The 20,233-nt window shown below is 37.7% G+C and overlaps 1 protein-coding gene across 3 annotated transcripts in view; it reads left to right on the top strand.

Annotated features, from left to right (window-relative positions):
* The window catches only part of NF1 (neurofibromin 1), a 245,812-nt gene that overhangs the window by 91,925 nt on the left and 133,654 nt on the right, over positions 1–20,233 (top strand). For all 3 annotated transcript variants that reach the window (XM_054573167.1, XM_054573165.1, XM_054573164.1), the window contains 3 exons: positions 13,401–13,514; positions 18,400–18,479; positions 19,978–20,101. In XM_054573167.1, the coding sequence (XP_054429142.1) occupies positions 13,401–13,514; positions 18,400–18,479; positions 19,978–20,101 (318 nt within the window). The remainder of the gene's footprint in view (positions 1–13,400; positions 13,515–18,399; positions 18,480–19,977; positions 20,102–20,233) is intronic.

Here is a 20,233-nt window from a genome sequence, read left to right as displayed (position 1 = left end):
GTTGTCCCTTGATCTACCTACCTCCGTGAAACCAGCAACCCGCCCAATACGTGTCCCTCTTCTTGTCCCAGGCCCATGAAACTTGGGGGTTTCTAGAACTGGGTCGTAAACGGCATCTGGTTCTTACTTCAGGACCATTACACCTCGTGATCGCCCATACGTTCCCCTTAAATAAGACATCTCGATGGATTAATGACTAATCAGCCCATGCCGCGGCATAACTGTGCTGTCATGCCTTTAGTAGTTTTTAATTTTGGGGGATGCTTGGACTCAGCTACGGCCGTCAGAGGCCCCAGAGCAGGAGCATTAAGTCAAGCTGGACTTACGGTGAACCTTCTTGGCCCGCATAATGAGGAAGCAGGACATAATGTCAATGGCACAGGACATAACGATGGTTGATCTGACTGCATTCTTGCTCCCCGGAAAATGATTTCCACAAGGGGACAATCTAATCCATGGTTTCAGGACATAGACAGAGCGGTGTGCACACACCCACGTGTGCACACACCCACGTGTGCACACACCCACGTGTGCACACACCCACGTGTGCACACACCCACGTGTGCACACACCCACGTGTGCACACACCCACGTGTGCACACACCCACGTGTGCACACACCCACGTGTGCACACACCCACGTGTGCACACACCCGCGTCAACCAGTACCCGGAATCCTAGGCCAACAAACCCCCCTTACCCCCCGTTAGGTCTGACGCAATGCACTACGACTCTGCCAAACCCCAAAAACAGAGCCAATACAAAACATCCTAAAAACCTAACTTACAACGGGTTACAACAACCACAAATACCTATCAACATCCACCGATTGAACGCTATCACTTTAATGATTTACTTTTCCTTAGACATCTATCCCCCTAGATCCGTCAAACTTCCACAACACCATAAATCATACAGAAAATGACTAAACAAGTTAATGTAGCTTAACAATAAAGCAAGGCACTGAAAATGCCTAGATGAGTTGCACAAACTCCATAAACATATAGGTTTGGTCCCAGCCTTTCTATTGGTTGTTAGTAAAACTACACATGCAAGCATCCACATTCCGGTGAAAATGCCCTCTAAATCATTAATGATAAAAAGGAGCAGGTATCAAGCACACTATTAAGTAGCTCATAACGCCTTGCTTAGCCACACCCCCACGGGAAACAGCAGTGATAAAAATTAAGCAATGAACGAAAGTTCGACTAAGTTATACTATCGAGGGTTGGTAAATCTCGTGCCAGCCACCGCGGTCATACGATTAACCCTAATCAATAGACATACGGCGTAAAGCGTGTTTAAGATTATTCAAACAATAAAGCCGAATCTTAGCTAAACCGTAAAAAGTCCTAGCTATTGTAAGACCCATTACGAAAGTAGCTTTAAATGATCTGAATACACGACAGCTAAGATCCAAACTGGGATTAGATACCCCACTATGCTTAGCCTTAAACTTAAAACATTAAAACAACAAAATTTCTCGCCAGAGTACTACTAGCCACAGCCTAAAACTCAAAGGACTTGGCGGTGCTTCACATCCCCCTAGAGGAGCCTGTTCTATAATCGATAAACCCCGATAAACCTCACCAACCCTTGCCAACTCAGCCTATATACCGCCATCTTCAGCAAACCCTTAAAAGGAACTATAGTAAGCTCAATTATCTTACATAAAAACGTTAGGTCAAGGTGTAGCTTATGGGTTGGAAAGAAATGGGCTACATTTCCTATGTATAGGCCATAACCTAATACGAAAGTACTTGTGAAATCAAGGACTAAAGGTGGATTTAGCAGTAAATTAAGAATAGAGTGCTTAATTGAATAAGGCCATGAAGTACGCACACACCGCCCGTCACCCTCCTCAAATATTAAAGATAAAAAAAAACATATATACAAATATCACATATACTAGAGGAGATAAGTCGTAACAAGGTAAGCGTACTGGAAAGTGCGCTTGGACAATTCAAAGTGTAGCTTAAATATAAAGCATCTAGCTTACACCTAGAAGATTTCACATAAACTGACCACTTTGAGCCGTACTTAGCCCAACCCAAACCAAACACAACCACCATACAAAATTAAAACAAACCATTCAATACACAATCAAAGTATAGGAGATAGAAATTTTAATTGGCGCTATAGAGACAGTACCGCAAGGGAAAAATGAAAGAACATACCAAAGCAACAAACAGCAAAGCTTACCCCTTCTACCTTTTGCATAATGATTTAACTAGACATAACTTAGCAAAGAGAACTTAAGTTAAGCCCCCCGAAACCAGACGAGCTATCCACGAGCAGCCTAAAGGGCAAACTCATCTATGTGGCAAAATAGTGAGAAGACTCTTGGATAGAGGTGACAAGCCTACCGAGCCTGGTGATAGCTGGTTGTCCAGAAAAGAATTTAAGTTCAAATTTAAGCTTACCCAAAAAGCTGCAACTTTACCTGTAAGCTTAAATTATAATCTAAGGGGGTACAGCCCCTTAGACCAAGGATACAACCTTTATTAGAGAGTAAGCTAATTAACCAAACCATAGTTGGCCTAAAAGCAGCCACCAATAAAGAAAGCGTTCAAGCTCAACATCCCTACTAATCCTAATACCGAACACAACAGCCAACTCCTAACATAAAACTGGACTACTCCATTACTACATGGAAGAAATAATGTTAATATGAGTAACAAGAATTAATTCTCCTAGCACAAGCATATATCAGAACGGATAACCACTGATAGTTAACAACCATAGAATAAATCTAACAACAAGATTTCTATATAACCGCTTGTTAACCCAACACAGGAGTGCTACTTATTAAAGGAAAGATTAAAAAGAGTGAAAGGAACTCGGCAAACACAAACCCCGCCTGTTTACCAAAAACATCACCTCTAGCATAGCCAATATTAGAGGCACTGCCTGCCCAGTGACATTAGTTTAACGGCCGCGGTATCCTGACCGTGCAAAGGTAGCATAATCACTTGTTCCCTAAATAGGGACTCGTATGAATGGCCACACGAGGGTTTTACTGTCTCTCACTCCCAATCAGTGAAATTGACCTTCCCGTGAAGAGGCGGGAATAACATAATAAGACGAGAAGACCCTATGGAGCTTTTAATTTACCAGACTAAAAAGAAACAACTAAATACCAACAAGGGACAAAACATTCTTTAACTAGCCTGACAATTTAGGTTGGGGTGACCTCGGAGCATAAAAAACCCTCCGAGTGATTTAAACTTAGACTAACCAGTCAAAGTATATCATCACTTATTGATCCAAAATTTTTGATCAACGGAACAAGTTACCCTAGGGATAACAGCGCAATCCTATTTTAGAGTCCCTATCGACAATAGGGTTTACGACCTCGATGTTGGATCAGGACATCCCAATGGTGCAGCCGCTATTAATGGTTCGTTTGTTCAACGATTAAAGTCCTACGTGATCTGAGTTCAGACCGGAGCAATCCAGGTCGGTTTCTATCTATTAAACGTCTCTCCCAGTACGAAAGGATAAGAGAGGCAGGGCCCACTTTAACCAAAGCGCCCTCAAATCAACAGATGACTCCTCTCAATCTGATAATTTACTTACAACTACCCCTAGACCAGGGTTCGTTAAAGTGGCAGAGTCCGGTAATTGCGTAAAACTTAAACCTTTATCTCTCAGAGGTTCAACTCCTCTCTTTAACACTATGTTCTTAATCAACCTACTATCAATAATCGTCCCAATTCTCCTAGCCGTAGCATTTCTCACTCTAGTCGAACGCAAAATCTTGGGCTACATGCAACTACGAAAAGGACCAAACGTTGTAGGACCACATGGCCTCCTCCAACCAATCGCAGACGCCGTAAAACTATTTACCAAAGAACCTCTACGACCACTAACCTCGTCCATTACCATATTCATCATAGCACCAATTCTAGCACTCACCCTAGCCCTAACAATATGAGTCCCACTACCAATGCCCTATCCATTAATCAACATAAACCTAAGCGTACTATTCATATTGGCTATATCAAGCCTAGCAGTATACGCCATCCTATGGTCCGGATGAGCATCAAATTCAAAATACGCCCTCATCGGAGCCCTACGAGCAGTAGCACAGACAATTTCATATGAAGTTACACTAGCAATCATCCTACTATCCGTACTTCTCATAAACGGCTCATACACACTATCCACCCTAATCACTACTCAAGAATATATATGACTAATCATCCCTGCATGACCACTAGCTATAATATGATTTATCTCAACCCTAGCAGAAACGAACCGAGCCCCCTTCGACTTAACAGAAGGCGAATCAGAACTGGTATCCGGCTTCAATGTAGAATACGCCGGAGGTCCCTTCGCCCTCTTCTTCCTGGCAGAATATGCCAACATCATTATAATAAATGCTCTAACAACAATTCTTTTCCTAGGAGCCTACAACAACCCCATCATACCAGAACTATACACAACCAACTTCATAGTCAAAACACTACTCCTCACCATATCCTTTCTATGAATCCGCGCATCCTACCCCCGATTCCGATACGACCAACTAATACACTTACTATGAAAAAACTTCCTACCCCTGACATTAGCGCTATGCATATGACACGTAACTATACCAATTATCACAGCTGGCATCCCACCCCAAACATAAGAAATATGTCTGACAAAAGAGTTACTTTGATAGAGTAAATCATAGGGGCTAAAATCCCCTTATTTCTAGGGCTATAGGAATTGAACCTAAACCTAAGAATCCAAAATTCTTCGTGCTACCATATTACACCAAATCCTAAGTAAGGTCAGCTAAATAAGCTATCGGGCCCATACCCCGAAAATGTTGGTTTATATCCTTCCCGTACTAATAAACCCCATCATCTTCTCTATAATTATATCAACAATCATCCTTGGGACACTAATCGTAATAACTAGCTCTCACTGACTATCAGTCTGAATAGGATTCGAAATAAACATACTAGCCATTATCCCCATCCTAATAAAAAATCACCACCCCCGATCCACAGAAGCTGCCACCAAATATTTCCTAACACAAGCCACCGCATCAATACTCCTCATGCTGGCAGTAATCATTAACCTAATATACTCAGGTCAATGATCAACCACAAAAATCTTCAACCCCTTAGCATCAATTATCATAACACTAGCCCTGACTATAAAACTCGGACTATCTCCATTCCACTTTTGAGTCCCAGAAGTCACACAAGGAGTATCACTCTCAGCGGGTCTAATCCTATTAACCTGACAAAAACTCGCCCCATTAGCAGTTCTATACACTATCGCACCCAGCATCAACTTAGAACTTATAACTACATTATCAATAATCTCAGTAATAGTCGGAGGCTGAGGCGGACTAAACCAAACACAACTACGCAAAATTATAGCCTACTCATCCATCGCCCACATAGGATGAATAACAGCAATCCTAACATACAACCCAACCATAACAATTCTCAACCTAACCATCTACATCCTTATAACAACAACCATATTTATATTACTGATTCACACCTCAGCAACCACAACCCTCTCCCTCTCACACACATGAAACAAAATACCCCTCATCACCATTATAATCCTCACAGTACTTCTATCCCTAGGCGGGCTCCCCCCACTAACTGGCTTCATACCCAAATGAATAATTATCCAAGAACTAACAAAAAACGAAAGCCTCATCCTCCCAACTATAATAGCCATCACAGCCCTACTAAACCTATATTTTTACATACGCCTAATATACGCCACGTCTCTAACAATATTCCCGACAACAAACAACACCAAAATCAAATGACACTTCGAAACAACAAAACGAACGATATGCCTCCCTCCCCTAATCATCATCTCAACAATAATCATCCCACTAACCCCAATAATAGCCGTACTATACTAGGAATTTAGGTTAGCACAGACCAAGAGCCTTCAAAGCTCTAAGCAAATAGACAATTATTTAATTCCTGAATAAGGACTGCAAGATCATATCTCACATCTACTGAACGCAAATCAATTACTTTAATTAAGCTAAGCCCTTACTAGATTGGCAGGCTTCAAACCTACGAAACTTTAGTTAACAGCTAAACACCCTAATCAACTGGCTTCAATCTACTTCTCCCGCCGTATAAGAAAAAAAAGGCGGGAGAAGCCCCGGCAGGATTGAAGCTGCTTCTTTGAATTTGCAATTCAATATGTAATACACCACAGGACTTGGTAACAAGAGGAATCCAACCTCTGTCTTTAGATTTACAGTCTAATGCTTACTCAGCCATATTACCTATGTTCGTCACCCGTTGATTATTCTCAACAAACCACAAAGATATCGGCACCTTATACCTACTGTTCGGCGCCTGAGCAGGAATAGTAGGCACCGCCCTCAGCCTCCTAATCCGCGCCGAACTAGGACAGCCCGGAGCTCTACTAGGCGATGACCAAATCTATAATGTTGTGGTTACGGCCCATGCCTTCGTAATAATTTTCTTCATAGTCATGCCAATTATAATCGGAGGCTTTGGTAACTGACTAGTACCCCTAATAATTGGTGCTCCTGATATAGCATTCCCACGAATAAACAATATAAGTTTCTGACTCCTACCACCATCCTTTCTTCTCCTACTAGCCTCCTCAATAGTAGAGGCCGGAGCAGGTACCGGCTGAACTGTTTACCCCCCATTAGCAGGGAACCTAGCCCACGCTGGAGCTTCTGTTGACCTAACCATTTTCTCTCTACATCTAGCGGGGGTATCCTCAATCTTAGGTGCCATTAATTTCATCACCACAATCATCAACATAAAACCCCCAGCCCTGTCTCAGTATCAAACGCCCCTATTTGTATGGTCAGTATTAATTACAGCTGTCCTACTATTACTTTCCCTTCCTGTCCTAGCTGCTGGCATTACCATACTATTGACAGATCGTAACCTAAATACCACATTCTTTGACCCTGCCGGTGGAGGAGACCCTATTCTGTACCAACATCTATTCTGATTCTTTGGCCACCCAGAGGTCTATATCCTAATCCTACCAGGATTTGGAATCATCTCCCACATCGTTACCTATTACTCAGGAAAAAAAGAACCATTCGGGTATATGGGCATAGTATGAGCTATAATATCCATCGGATTCTTAGGCTTTATCGTATGAGCCCACCACATATTTACAGTAGGAATAGACGTTGATACACGAGCCTACTTCACATCAGCTACCATAATTATTGCCATTCCAACTGGAGTAAAAGTATTCAGCTGACTAGCAACTCTACACGGAGGCAATATCAAATGATCACCAGCCATATTATGAGCCCTTGGCTTCATTTTCCTGTTCACGGTAGGAGGCCTAACAGGCATTGTCCTGGCTAACTCATCCCTAGATATCGTATTACATGATACGTACTACGTAGTAGCACATTTTCACTATGTTCTATCCATAGGAGCAGTATTCGCCATTATGGGTGGATTCGTACATTGATTCCCACTATTTACTGGATACACACTTAATACAACTTGAGCAAAAATCCACTTTTTAGTTATATTCGTGGGAGTAAATATAACTTTCTTCCCACAACACTTTCTAGGATTATCAGGCATGCCTCGCCGCTACTCCGATTATCCAGACGCCTACACCACCTGAAATACAGTATCCTCTATAGGATCCTTTATCTCTCTAACAGCAGTTATACTAATAGTATTTATAGTCTGAGAAGCCTTCGCAGCCAAACGAGAAGTTTCCCTTGTCGAATTAACCACCACCAACCTTGAATGACTACACGGATGCCCTCCTCCTTATCATACATTCGAAGAGCCAACATATGTTAATCCCAAATAAACAAGAAAGGAAGGAATCGAACCTCCTAAAATTGGTTTCAAGCCAACGTCATAACCATTATGTCTTTCTTCACAAGTGAGATATTAGTAAAACATTACATAATCTTGTCAAGATTAAGTTATAGGTGTAACTCCTATATATCTCTATGGCATACCCCTTCCAACTAGGATTCCAAGATGCAACTTCGCCCATCATAGAAGAACTTCTTCATTTTCATGACCACACATTAATAATCGTATTCCTAATTAGCTCTCTAGTATTATATATTATCTCATCAATACTAACAACTACCCTAACCCACACAAGCACCATGGACGCTCAAGAAGTAGAAACAATCTGAACTATCTTACCAGCAATCATTCTCATCACAATCGCCCTCCCATCACTACGAATCCTATACATGATAGACGAGATCAATAATCCTTCAATGACTATCAAAACAATAGGCCACCAGTGATACTGAAGCTACGAATACACGGACTATTCAGACCTGTGCTTTGACTCATATATAATCCCAACCTCTGATCTCAAACCAGGAGAGTTACGCCTACTAGAAGTAGATAATCGTGTTGTATTACCCATAGAAATAACTATCCGCATGCTCATCTCGTCCGAAGACGTATTACACTCCTGAGCTGTCCCCTCCCTGGGCCTAAAAACCGATGCAATTCCCGGACGCCTGAACCAAACAACACTCCTTTCCACACGACCAGGTTTATTCTACGGACAATGTTCCGAAATCTGTGGGTCCAACCACAGCTTTATGCCTATTGTCCTTGAAGTCGTCCCACTAGAATATTTTGAAAAGTGATCCGCATCAATACTATAAACTCATTGAGAAGCTATCCCAGCGTTAACCTTTTAAGTTAAAGATAGGAAGAATGAACCTTCCCTTAATGACATGCCACAGCTAGATACATCAACATGATTCATTACAATTGTATCAACCCTTCTCACCTTATTCATTATTATACAACTTAAAGTATCAAGCCACCATTACCACTCAACCCCCGAACCCCTTCCCACCAAAACAACCAAACCATCAACTCCTTGAGAAACCAAATGAACGAAAATCTATTCGCTTCTTTCATTACCCCTACGATAATAGGACTTCCTATCGTCGTACTAGTTATCATATTTCCAACAATCCTATTTCCATCCACCAACCGCCTAATCAACAACCGTCTAGTGGCCATTCAACAATGACTAATCCACCTGACCTCCAAACAAATACTATCTATCCACAACCGAAAAGGCCAAGCATGAGCCCTAATACTGATATCACTAATCCTCTTCATTGGCTCAACTAACCTACTAGGACTTCTACCGCACTCATTCACTCCAACAACGCAATTATCAATAAACCTCAGCATAGCTATTCCCCTCTGAGCAGGCACAGTAATTCTCGGTTTCCGCCATAAAACTAAGGCCTCTCTAGCACACTTTCTCCCACAAGGAACTCCTATCCCCCTTATCCCAATACTGGTAATCATCGAGACAATCAGCCTATTTATCCAACCAGTAGCCCTGGCCGTACGATTAACAGCCAACATTACAGCAGGCCACCTCTTAATTCATCTAATCGGAGGAGCCACTTTAGCCCTCATAAACATTAGCATAACCACTGCCTTTATCACATTTATTATCTTGATCCTACTGACCATCCTTGAATTCGCCGTAGCTTTAATCCAAGCCTACGTCTTTACCCTACTAGTAAGTCTATACCTACATGACAATGCCTAATGACCCACCAAGCACACGCCTACCATATAGTAAACCCAAGCCCATGGCCACTAACAGGGGCCCTGTCAGCTCTACTATTGACATCCGGACTAGTAATATGATTTCACTACAACTCCACATTGCTCCTAGCTTTAGGCCTTATTACTAATATTAATATGTATTTGGTGAACTCTTTTGTCCTTACCCTGTTACCAGATTATGTATTATTCAGGCACTATCCTGAGATGGGGATGAAGGTAATGAAGCAAGCCATAAATCTGGGTGCTTTTTACATCTATATGGTTGGTTTTTTTAAATCTCCAGCTGCTGTTGCCAAACCATTTAGCTTTTCTATCCTCCTTCCTGTCATCAGCGTTCTATTTTCACTGGTTTTGTCTACAAATATTGTACTGGAAGAAAGAGATGAAAATAGGTGTGGTTAGCACTCAATTATTGTCATTAACTCTGCCCTTACAGCCTTAGATGGTATTAGATTCCAGAGAACATCAGCCTGGTACACAAAGTAATTAGGAACTAACAGTTGTAAATAAGTGATAGTTACATGAAGTGATTAAAAACATGAACTCTGGAGACAGACTAGTTATGTGATTTAGGTGACTTAACCTCTCTGCTTTAATTTTGTCATGTGAAATGTTACAGTAGTTTCTGCCTTAGAGAGATTAAGAAGATTAATATTGAACATGTTTTCAGAAACAATGTATAATAAATGCATAATGAGCATAAATAAATGTTAGCTATCATTAATATTAATAGAATAGTTAACATTAATACTGATGTTATTAATGCCCCAAATATAACAGTAATATATTGTGAAGTTCATAGGATACATGTTTAACTTCTGTGGAGTTTCTCCAGTCTCCAGAGAGCAGCATCCAGAAAGATTTGTTAGTGCTCTGTTCAGCAGTATGCCTTGAAAGTGCTAAGGTACACTCAATTCTGATGGTGTATTTTTCAAATTACTATTGTTATGTAGGAGTTTATAACTTGATATCCATAGTTTCAAGAGTTCTATGAACCCCCTGAATTAAAAAAAAAAGTGTACATATGAGTACTTTCTCTGGAGAGAAATGAGAGAAGAAAGGGAGACAGAATTCCCGCAGGGGTGTCCAACCCGCAGTCCACATGCGGCCCCATAATGGCTAGGAATGCAGCCCAACACAGAATCATAAATTCACTTAAAATCTTTCTTTTTCTTTTCTTTTTTTGCTCATCAGTTTTTGTTAGTATTTGTGTATGTAATTTATGGCCCGAGGCAGCTCTTCTTCCAGTGTGACCCAGAGACGTCAAAAGATCAGACATCCCTGCAAGGATTAGTGACCCAAAAGAAGGCCTGTGGTATTTTGAATTCTTCGAAAAGCCCACCCAAATTTGGGAGTCTAATAGAATAAATTATTAGAACTTTGGCGTGGAAAAATTTCATGAAAACTATCAGGGAGACTCTATAAAACTAATGAAATACATTTTTCTAATTCTTTTGTTATGTAGCACAAGTTATTCCATCATGCGTGACATATATAATAACACTACTCTGTTTGCATTGCTGTAATTCAGAATCAAAGAATGCACTAAAGTCACTGGTGTTAAATACTTTATTGTTGAAAGAACAAGAACTTAGCCCTGGCTGGTGTGTCTCAGTGCATTGAGTGTCAGCCTGCAAACCAAAAGGTTGACAGTTTGATTCCCAGTCAGGGCACATGTCTGGGTTGCAGGCCAGGTCCCCAGTTGGGTGTGCGTGAGAGGCAACTGATCGATGTTATCTCTTTCTCTTCCTCTTCTCCTCTCTAAAAACAAACAAACAAATAAATATACACATATTTACATACATACATACGTACATACCAAGAACTTAAAGAAAACTTGCTAGTTTCCAAATTTGAAATTTAGCAAGCAAAAAAGGCCTGTTTAAAATTGAATTATTTTCTTTGCTGCCATCTAGTGGTTAAACAACTTTTAAAATTGTGATTCATTGATTATTTCATATTTTACATATAAAAATTCTAAATCTTAGTAAATGCAAGAAATATAGGAATAACTATTAAAGGATTGTTATCATGGTATTTTAAAAGTAATGCTATTTTATTTTCTTTCATCTCTACCATCTCTATTCTAATCCATATTACTCCATTTTTTCAAGCCTCCTAATCGCTTAGCTTTTATAATCTGCTACCTCCCTCTAATAATTTTTCTGCACTAACATTATGGTCATCTCTTTAGAAAGCAAATCTTATAAATGCCCCCTGCCCACCTTAAAACCTCTTGAAATTGTTCTTGGGATAAAGATCAAACTCCAAATAGACCTACAAGGTCATGCAAAATCTGACTCCCACCTACCACTTCTAGCATTATATTTTTCCTTTATCTTTACTCTAGTAATGGCAACCTGTTTTCCCTTCCATTTTAATTACCAAATTCCTTCATGCCTGCCTTACACTTGCTGTCCACTCAGCCTACCGCATGCGTTTCTCCCCTCTTCCCATAGCAATTCCTGCTAATTCTGAGCTGTTACCACTGCCCTAAGGAAGTCTCCCTGACTGTGCCTTATTTCCCTGTTACAGGTGCTCATAGTTGTATGTCTCTTCATAGTTCTTATCTCATTTGCAATCTAACGCTTGTTGCTCTGATTATTTTATCAATGTTTGTATTTCTCCCCAGACTGCATGCTCTAGGAGGGTAGGAAACATCTCTTTTATTCTTGTGTCTTTGGTATCAGGTTATTAATGACTGAATATAAATGTTATTGGGTTATTAATGAATAACTATAATGTTAAAAAGTAGGCTAACAGTTTTGAATTACAGATATACTAGGCCTTACCTTAATCATTATCATGGGAAAGAATCTGTAGTTAGCAAAAATAAAAATATGGGCACAAATTGCACTGGCCTCTGTTTAATGAACCGTGTAACTTGAAGTGTAAATAGATGCTTCCAAGTTTCAGGAAGCTTTTAGACTCTCTAAGTAGATAGGCATTCACATTTATATACACCATCAGTTTTCTTTTCTTAGTATGCAATGTTTGTTCACAATAAAAAAAAACTAAGGTATAAATATTTGGAGGTGTGGATTCTAACCGTGTATGGATTTGGGTAGGTCCTTTGTACTGGACAAGAGGGCTGCACAGGATTTGTGCAATCCTCACCCAATGTTCTTTGCCTTTGCTCACAATTATTTATAAGATCAAAACCAGTAAGTTCCAAACCAGAGGTGCGTTATTTAGTCATTGTAGTGTTGCTAAAAATATATATATTATTGATACAATTTCTTTTTTTTTTAAACAATATATATTTTTAGAGAGGGGGAAAGGGAGGACGAGAAGCATCAATGTGTGGTTGCCTCTCACATGTCCCCTACTGGAGACCTGGCCTGCAGCCCAGGCATGTGCCCTGACTGGGGATTGAACTGGTGACCCTTTGGTTCACAGATTGACACTCAATCCACCAAGCCACACCAGCCAGGGCTGGTGTGATTTCTTATGAAAAGCTGATACCTGGTTCTTGTTTTCTTTCAATTAGGATTTTTTTCCCTGGACATTATTTACATCAATGAACAAGCATAGGTGTACAAACTAAGATGATCCTTAACAAAAACAGTTTTGATTTATTAAAAAATTCACGATTATTATTTTTATTGAGGTATAATTCACTACCATAAAATTCACCATTTAAAAGTGTACAGTTCCTTGGTTTTTAGTATATACAAGGTTGTGCAACCATTACCACTATCTAATTCTGGAACTCATCATCCCCAGAAGAAATCTAGTACCCATTAGCAGCCATTCTATATTCCCTCCTCCTTTTAGCTCCTGTCAAGTGTTATTTTAAAATTGAAAATTACTTTTTTCCTTGCAGAATCCAAGAAAGCAGGGGCCTGAAACCCAAGGCAGTACAGCAGAATTAATAACTGGGCTTGTGCAGCTGGTCCCTCAGTCACACATGCCAGAGATTGCTCAGGAAGCGATGGAGGTAAGGGAGAAGTGCTTGCTGGGCTCTTGAAGGAAAGGCTATAACTGTGTACATTCTTGAAGTTTGGTATGTGATTTCTATAAGTGATAGATGTGATTTCAGGACATCTGTTAGAGAGATACATCATTTCTAGAAATGGTATGTTTTTGTCTATACCCTGTTTTAGGATCTCTGTAGAGAAAGAAGGGGTGTACTTGCTTTGTATCATATGTAGCAAAACACTGCACATTCTTATGCTTAATAAAAACTCAAAATATTCTAATTTTTTATTTTTAATATATGTATTGAATTTTAAATTCAGATATAATTCATGCACCATAAAATTTACTATTTTAAAGTGTGCAATTCAGTGGTTTTTAGTATATTCACAGTGTTGTGCAACCATCCCTACTATATAATCCCGATTCCCCTGCCGCCCTAGCCACTGGCAACCTCTAATCTATCTTCTGTCTTTATAGATTTGCTCTTTCTAGATATTTCAGTTAAGTAGAATGATATAATATGTGGCTTTGTGTCTGGCTTTTTTCATTTAACATGTTTTAAGGTTCATCCATATTTTAGCATGAATCACTTTTATTTTTCTATATTGCCAAATATTTCATGGTGTAGCTATATCATATTTTTTTCACCTGTTTATCAGTGGACATTGGGATATTTTTCTACTTTTTGGCTATTATAAATAATGCTGTTCTGAAAATTTGTGTGGAAGTTGTGTGGATGCGTCTCATAAGTATGTAGCTAGGAGTTGAATTGCGTGCTGGATCATACAGTAACTCTCTTTAACTTTTTTAGTAACTGCCGAACACTTTCCAAAGTGACTGCATCATTTTATATTCCCACCAGCCATGGATGGGGGTTCCAGTATCTCTTTGCCAATACTTGTCATTGTTTATCTTACTGATTATAGCCATCCTAGTGGATGTGAATACAGTTGCCTTTTTTAAAAAATTATTTTTGTATTGATTAATTGATAATTATGGCTTTAATTTAAATCAATTTTATTGTGGTATGATTTACATACAATAAAATCATAAGGTTTAGGATATTTCTCATCACCCCAGAACATTCCCCTTGTCTTTTGCAATCATTGCGCCCACTTGCTGCCCCAGAGACCACTGGTCTGGTTCCTATCACTATAGATTAGTTTTGCCTATTCTAGAAGTTCATATGAATGGAATCTTAGACTAGCTAGTCCTTTTTGCATGGTGTCTTTCACGCAACAAGTTTTTGAGATTCATTCATGTTGTTGCATGTGTTCGTTCCTTCTTTTTTAGTATTGATAAGCATTCCGTTGATGATTATACCAGTTTACTGACTTGTTAATGGCCACTTAGGTGAATATGTTGACCACTAATGAAAGTTATCGTGTGCTCCTTTGTGTTCCCTCCCTCCTTCACTCCTGTGCCCCCAGCTGCTTCCCTAGTAACCATTGATATGCTTTGAGTTACTATAGTTTGAATTTTATATAAATGAAATTATAAAGTATATACTTTTTTCCTGTCTTTAACTCAGCATGATTTTCATGGCATTGATCTATGCTGCATATATCACTGGTTCATCCCTTTTTAAAAAATTCATTCCTTTTTATTGCTGTATTGTGTCCATTGTGGCTGTTCCACAAATTGTTTATCCATTTTGAAACACATTTGTGTTTTCCAGTTTTTGGCTATTACAAATAAAGATTCTAGGAACATGTATATACAAATCTATGTGTAGATATACGCTTTCATTTCTCTTGGGTAAATACCTAGGAGTGCAAAAATCTTACTATGTGGTCATTATAAGAGACTTGGCTTAAATATAAGGACACTGAGAGTAGACAGTACAAGGATGGAATAATATGCCACACAAACTAACCCAAGAAAACTGGAGTAAGATGTAGTGAATAGATACAGAGTTTGAAACAAGAAGCATTACTGGAGATAAAGAGGGACATCTCATTATTACAAAGGGGTCCAGTCCATCCAGGAAATAAGACTCTATATGAACCTAATAACAAAGCTTCAAAATAATAAAATATATAAAGTAAATTGAGCAAGAGACAAATCCAGTCATAGTGGGGTACCTGAGCATACTTTTTTCAACATCCTGATAGAATAAACAGGCAAAAAAATTAGTAGGGATAGGAGATTTGAACAACACAGCTATCACATATGCCCTATTTGATGTATATAGAGCAATACACCCAATCAATAACTACACTTTCTTTTTAAGTACACATGGAACATTCAGTGTGTCCTGCTCATGAAGTCTCAACAAATTCTAAAGGATGGAAACCATTCAGGATTATTTTTGTGACTACCATAAAATTAAGCTAGAAATCAATAACAAAAAGCTTTATGAAATATTAAATGACTACTGTATTTTCATTCATTCACTCTGTACTCTGCAGATTAGTAGATGAAGTTGTTGGGGGAAAAGACACGTGAAAGAAGAGTGATGCACAGAGACAAAGAGTAGTAAGGACACAAGGAGCCAGGGATAGAAGGATCAGAGACGCAGGGAGAGGTGCAGGGAGACTCTGAGGGGTAAGAAAACAGAGAAACATAGAAGTGAAGAGAGGGGAGAGTACAGTCACCATTAAAAATTGCTTTGTAGTATCTACAAAACTGAACATGGGACCTAACAGTTTCACCCAGCAGGTATTATTTATCCAACAGAAATGTTTATATACTTTTACCAAAAGACACATGCAAAAATATTAATAGCAGCGTAACTTGTAACGGCCAAAAAAAATTGGAAACAACTTAAGTGTAATCAATATCAATAGTAGACTAGATTAATAATTTTTGTGATATTCATTCTATTGATTAAAACAACAAAAAAAGAAAGAATGAGCTACTCCTGAGTGCAAAGCAGAAACCAATCTCATAGACATAACAGGGAGAGAAAACAGCAAAGTGCAAAAGAACATGGTGTGAGATTCTCTTTATATAAGTAGGAAACAGTCAAAACTAATCTATGGTGATAGAAATCAGTAAGTGGTCACCTTTGTCAAGGGCTAATGACCAGAAAGGAATATGAAGAGGCTGTGGGCAATGTTGATAATGTTGAGCTAGGTACTAGTTACATGACTATATACATTTGTGAAAATCTATTGTGAAAAATACTTAAGATTAACTATTTTATTGTTTGTACTGTACACTTCATTTTACCAAAAGTTTTTCAGTATTCATTGCTTACATTTGTGTAGTGTGCTACTGGTCCTATAAATTAGTATGTTCCTTGCATTCTTTTTGGAAGGATATTTGACAGTATTTGGCAGGAGCTGTACAAATGCCCTTTGTGTGTGAGTGCAAATGATTCCATTCCTGTATTTTTTTAACCCTATGACTATAATTCAAAAGTAAAAAACTACACACACATATGCTTACTACTCTTATTCATAATAGGAGGCTATTAGGAGAATTTTTAATATTCACTAATAGAATGGGTTAATACTTAATGACAAGAGAGTGGTATTTCATCTTGGTGAACTGTTAAATATTCATCAAAACATGCAGATCACCCAGCAATATGAAAAAGTATTTTTGAAATGTCAATGAGTATGCTGTGTTTATAGCTGTGTTAAAATATATGTAGGAAACTAAAAAATGAAAGGGAACATAAAAAGGAAAACAATTATATTAACTCAGGGAAAAGGTTAACACATTCTCTTTCAATATTTTAAAAAATATTTTGTCAAACAATAATATAAACAGGATTTGCCATTTACAGTGTCAGTAAATGATACTAAGTCTTTGCACAATAGTGACAAAATTGAATGTTAATTTGTGCTGTTTGTCCCTTGATATGAGAGTTATAAACCATAATTTTTAAAGCCTTACAGTGAATAGCAGTTTTCAGTAAATAGCTAAAAATAGGTACATTAAAACTGTTTGAAATAAGATAACAGATCTTGTCTTTAATAATTTATAACTTTAGGAGTTATAAAGTGATACAATGTTAGACATTTAAATATTTTTTCCTAATTTGAGACAGGTTATTTGCAGTTTATATACTTATTTGGTTTTAACAAATCAGTTCTCATTATTTGTTCCAAACAGTGTTTCATTGGAATTTTAGTAAAAAGGTTTATAGCATAGTAAAGAATTGCCAAATATACTAAGGACTGAGAGGAATACGTAGAGCTCAACAGCGTACTTCTGGGGGAAGTCTTGTGAAATTGGAGTTAGGGTAGGGATGTTTGGAAAGAAGAATCTAGTTTTACTCTTTATACCTTTGATGGCTTTAATTTATTTCATATAGTGTTTTTGTATGTTTGTTGTGTATTTGAAATTAATTACTGAATTTCTGTTAATGTTCCGTGAACTAAATTCCAGTTTCAATTCTGTCAAAATGTTTTAGGATAAATAATCTGCTATGAAATACAAGGTCTGTTTTGCTCTCCGTTTTTGAAAAATAATTTATCTTTGCTATTCCAAAAGAATTTGTGGCCTGATGATTTTTACTTTACCTTTTGGCCTAGAAGTAAAATATTGTTGTGTGTATTAATTTTGGCAAGCTCTCCTTCCTTGGGGATTAATTTTATGTTCCACAGAGTTGATACTTATTGAAATTGTGTATCTTAAAGCAGTTTTTACATGTCTGTATTGGTGTTCTGAATTCATTAGTCATTTAACATCATGCATGTATGTCATTTTAAGTAAGAATGATCCAAATAAAGTGAAATATATATATATATATATATATATATATATATATATTTATATTCCCCCCCAACCCAGAGATTTGGGGTCTCAGAGTTTTTCTTTTACCTTACACTGTATGTCAAGGCCACAACTAAATAGCTTGATTTGTTGGCATTTGTGAAATAAGTAGTCCAATGTTACGTTAACCTAAAGTTTTTCTTGCATAAATCTTCTCTTTCTCTTTTAAAATTCAGGCTCTGCTGGTTCTTCATCAATTAGATAGCATTGATTTGTGGAACCCAGATGCTCCTGTAGAAACATTTTGGGAAATTAGGTAAATGGACTTTTATTTTTTTATTTAATTTAAAATTTTATTTTGTATTTATTTTTGTCTTTAAATATTAACTCTATGGTACTTGGTTTATAGTAAAACTTTATTCACATATATCCAGAGGTTTTAGGATTTTCTTTATTTGATTTGAAATTATTAATTAGATTGTGACCTGTGTTTACCTGTAGGAGCAATGTCACAGCAATAAAGAAAAATTTTAAAAATTGTGTTAAATTTTATTACCCAATCGCAAGTATTGTTATTTGGTGTATTCTCTTTATTTCTGATTTCTTTATAGTTGCAACTATGTTTTAAATTGTTTTTGTCCAGTTATAAGCTTAGAGTTTTAAAATTTTATAATGTTGATAGTTTCAGATTTTTTAAACTATGGTCTTTTATAAGTTTTTTAAAATACCAGTGTTTTTGATGATTATAATAATAATAAACATCTGTTTACAAGGCAAAAACATACAGAATTTTATAATTTCCTAGGTTTTATAAATTATTACCTTTTAATGAGCACAAAGACAATACATTGAGGAAAATTAAGCCTCAGATTTTGTCATTATCTAATCATAGAAATGAGTGCACACAGCTGAGTTAAATCCCCCGCCCTAGAGCAGTGCTCTTCAACTGTAATGTAATGTGAACCACATATGTACTTTAAAATTTTCCAGTTGCCACACTAAAAGGTAAAAAGTAGCAGGTAAAATTAATTTTAATATATTTTTAACCCAGTATATAACTCTAGAATATTACTTCAACATGTAATCAATATAAAAGTTATTAATGAGATGTTTTACATTCTTTTTTTCATAGTCTTTAAAATTTGGAGTGTGTTTCACACTTAACAGCACACCTCAACTTGGAGAAGCCACATTTCAAGTGCTCTGTAACCAAATGTGGGTGGCTAGCAGATACTGTATTGGACGGTACAGCTTCAGAGCAGGGATCAGCAGCAAACTTATTCTCTAAATGGCCAGGCAGTAAATAGTTTAGGTTTTGTGGACCAGATAGTCTCTGTCATAACTATTCATTACACTGTTGGAGCATGTAAGCAGCCACAGACTACATTTAAATTAATGTGGCCATATTCCCCTAAAACTTTATTTGCAAAAGTAAACAATGGGCTGGATTTGCCCTGTATGCCGTTGTTTGGAGACCCCAGCTGTAGAGCACTTGGTTTACCTACAGTTTATGCTGTACACATGGTCTGTTATTTGTTCTTGACTCCTCCACAAGGATAAGCTGCATGGATGAAATAATGGGGAATTTGGGGAATAGTGGGTTTAGAAGTATTTGATTTTTTAATGCAATCTGTACACTTTTTCCCTTTTATCACATTTTGATAATGATTTTTCTAAAGTAAATCCTAGAACAGAAAATAAGCTGCTCTAAACTTGTGTCCATTATGAAAGAATGTCATTCTTATGTACTGATCATATATGTATTAGATTATTTATTTACAGTGCTGGTAACAATGAACTTTATGTTATTGCAGCTCACAAATGCTTTTTTATATCTGCAAGAAATTAACAAGCCATCAAATGCTTAGTAGCACAGAAATTCTCAAATGGCTGCGGGAAATTCTGATCTGCAGGAATAAATTTCTTCTTAAAAATAAGGTAAGCAAAATAACATCTTTAAAAAGGGAAGAATGTTTGGGATTGTAATGGGAAGAAACTAAGGAAGTGTTCCATTTACTTAGCTCCTCCCTCCTACAAAATCTTTAAGGGAAATACATGTGCAGAGGACAG

This window comes from Pteronotus mesoamericanus, unplaced genomic scaffold (assembly GCF_021234165.1).
Source record: "Pteronotus mesoamericanus isolate MK-2021 breed Mesoamerican mustached bat unplaced genomic scaffold, CSHL_Meso_final contig_246, whole genome shotgun sequence".
NCBI lineage: Eukaryota > Metazoa > Chordata > Mammalia > Chiroptera > Mormoopidae > Pteronotus > Pteronotus mesoamericanus.
This window is presented reverse-complemented; position numbering and strand designations above follow the sequence as displayed.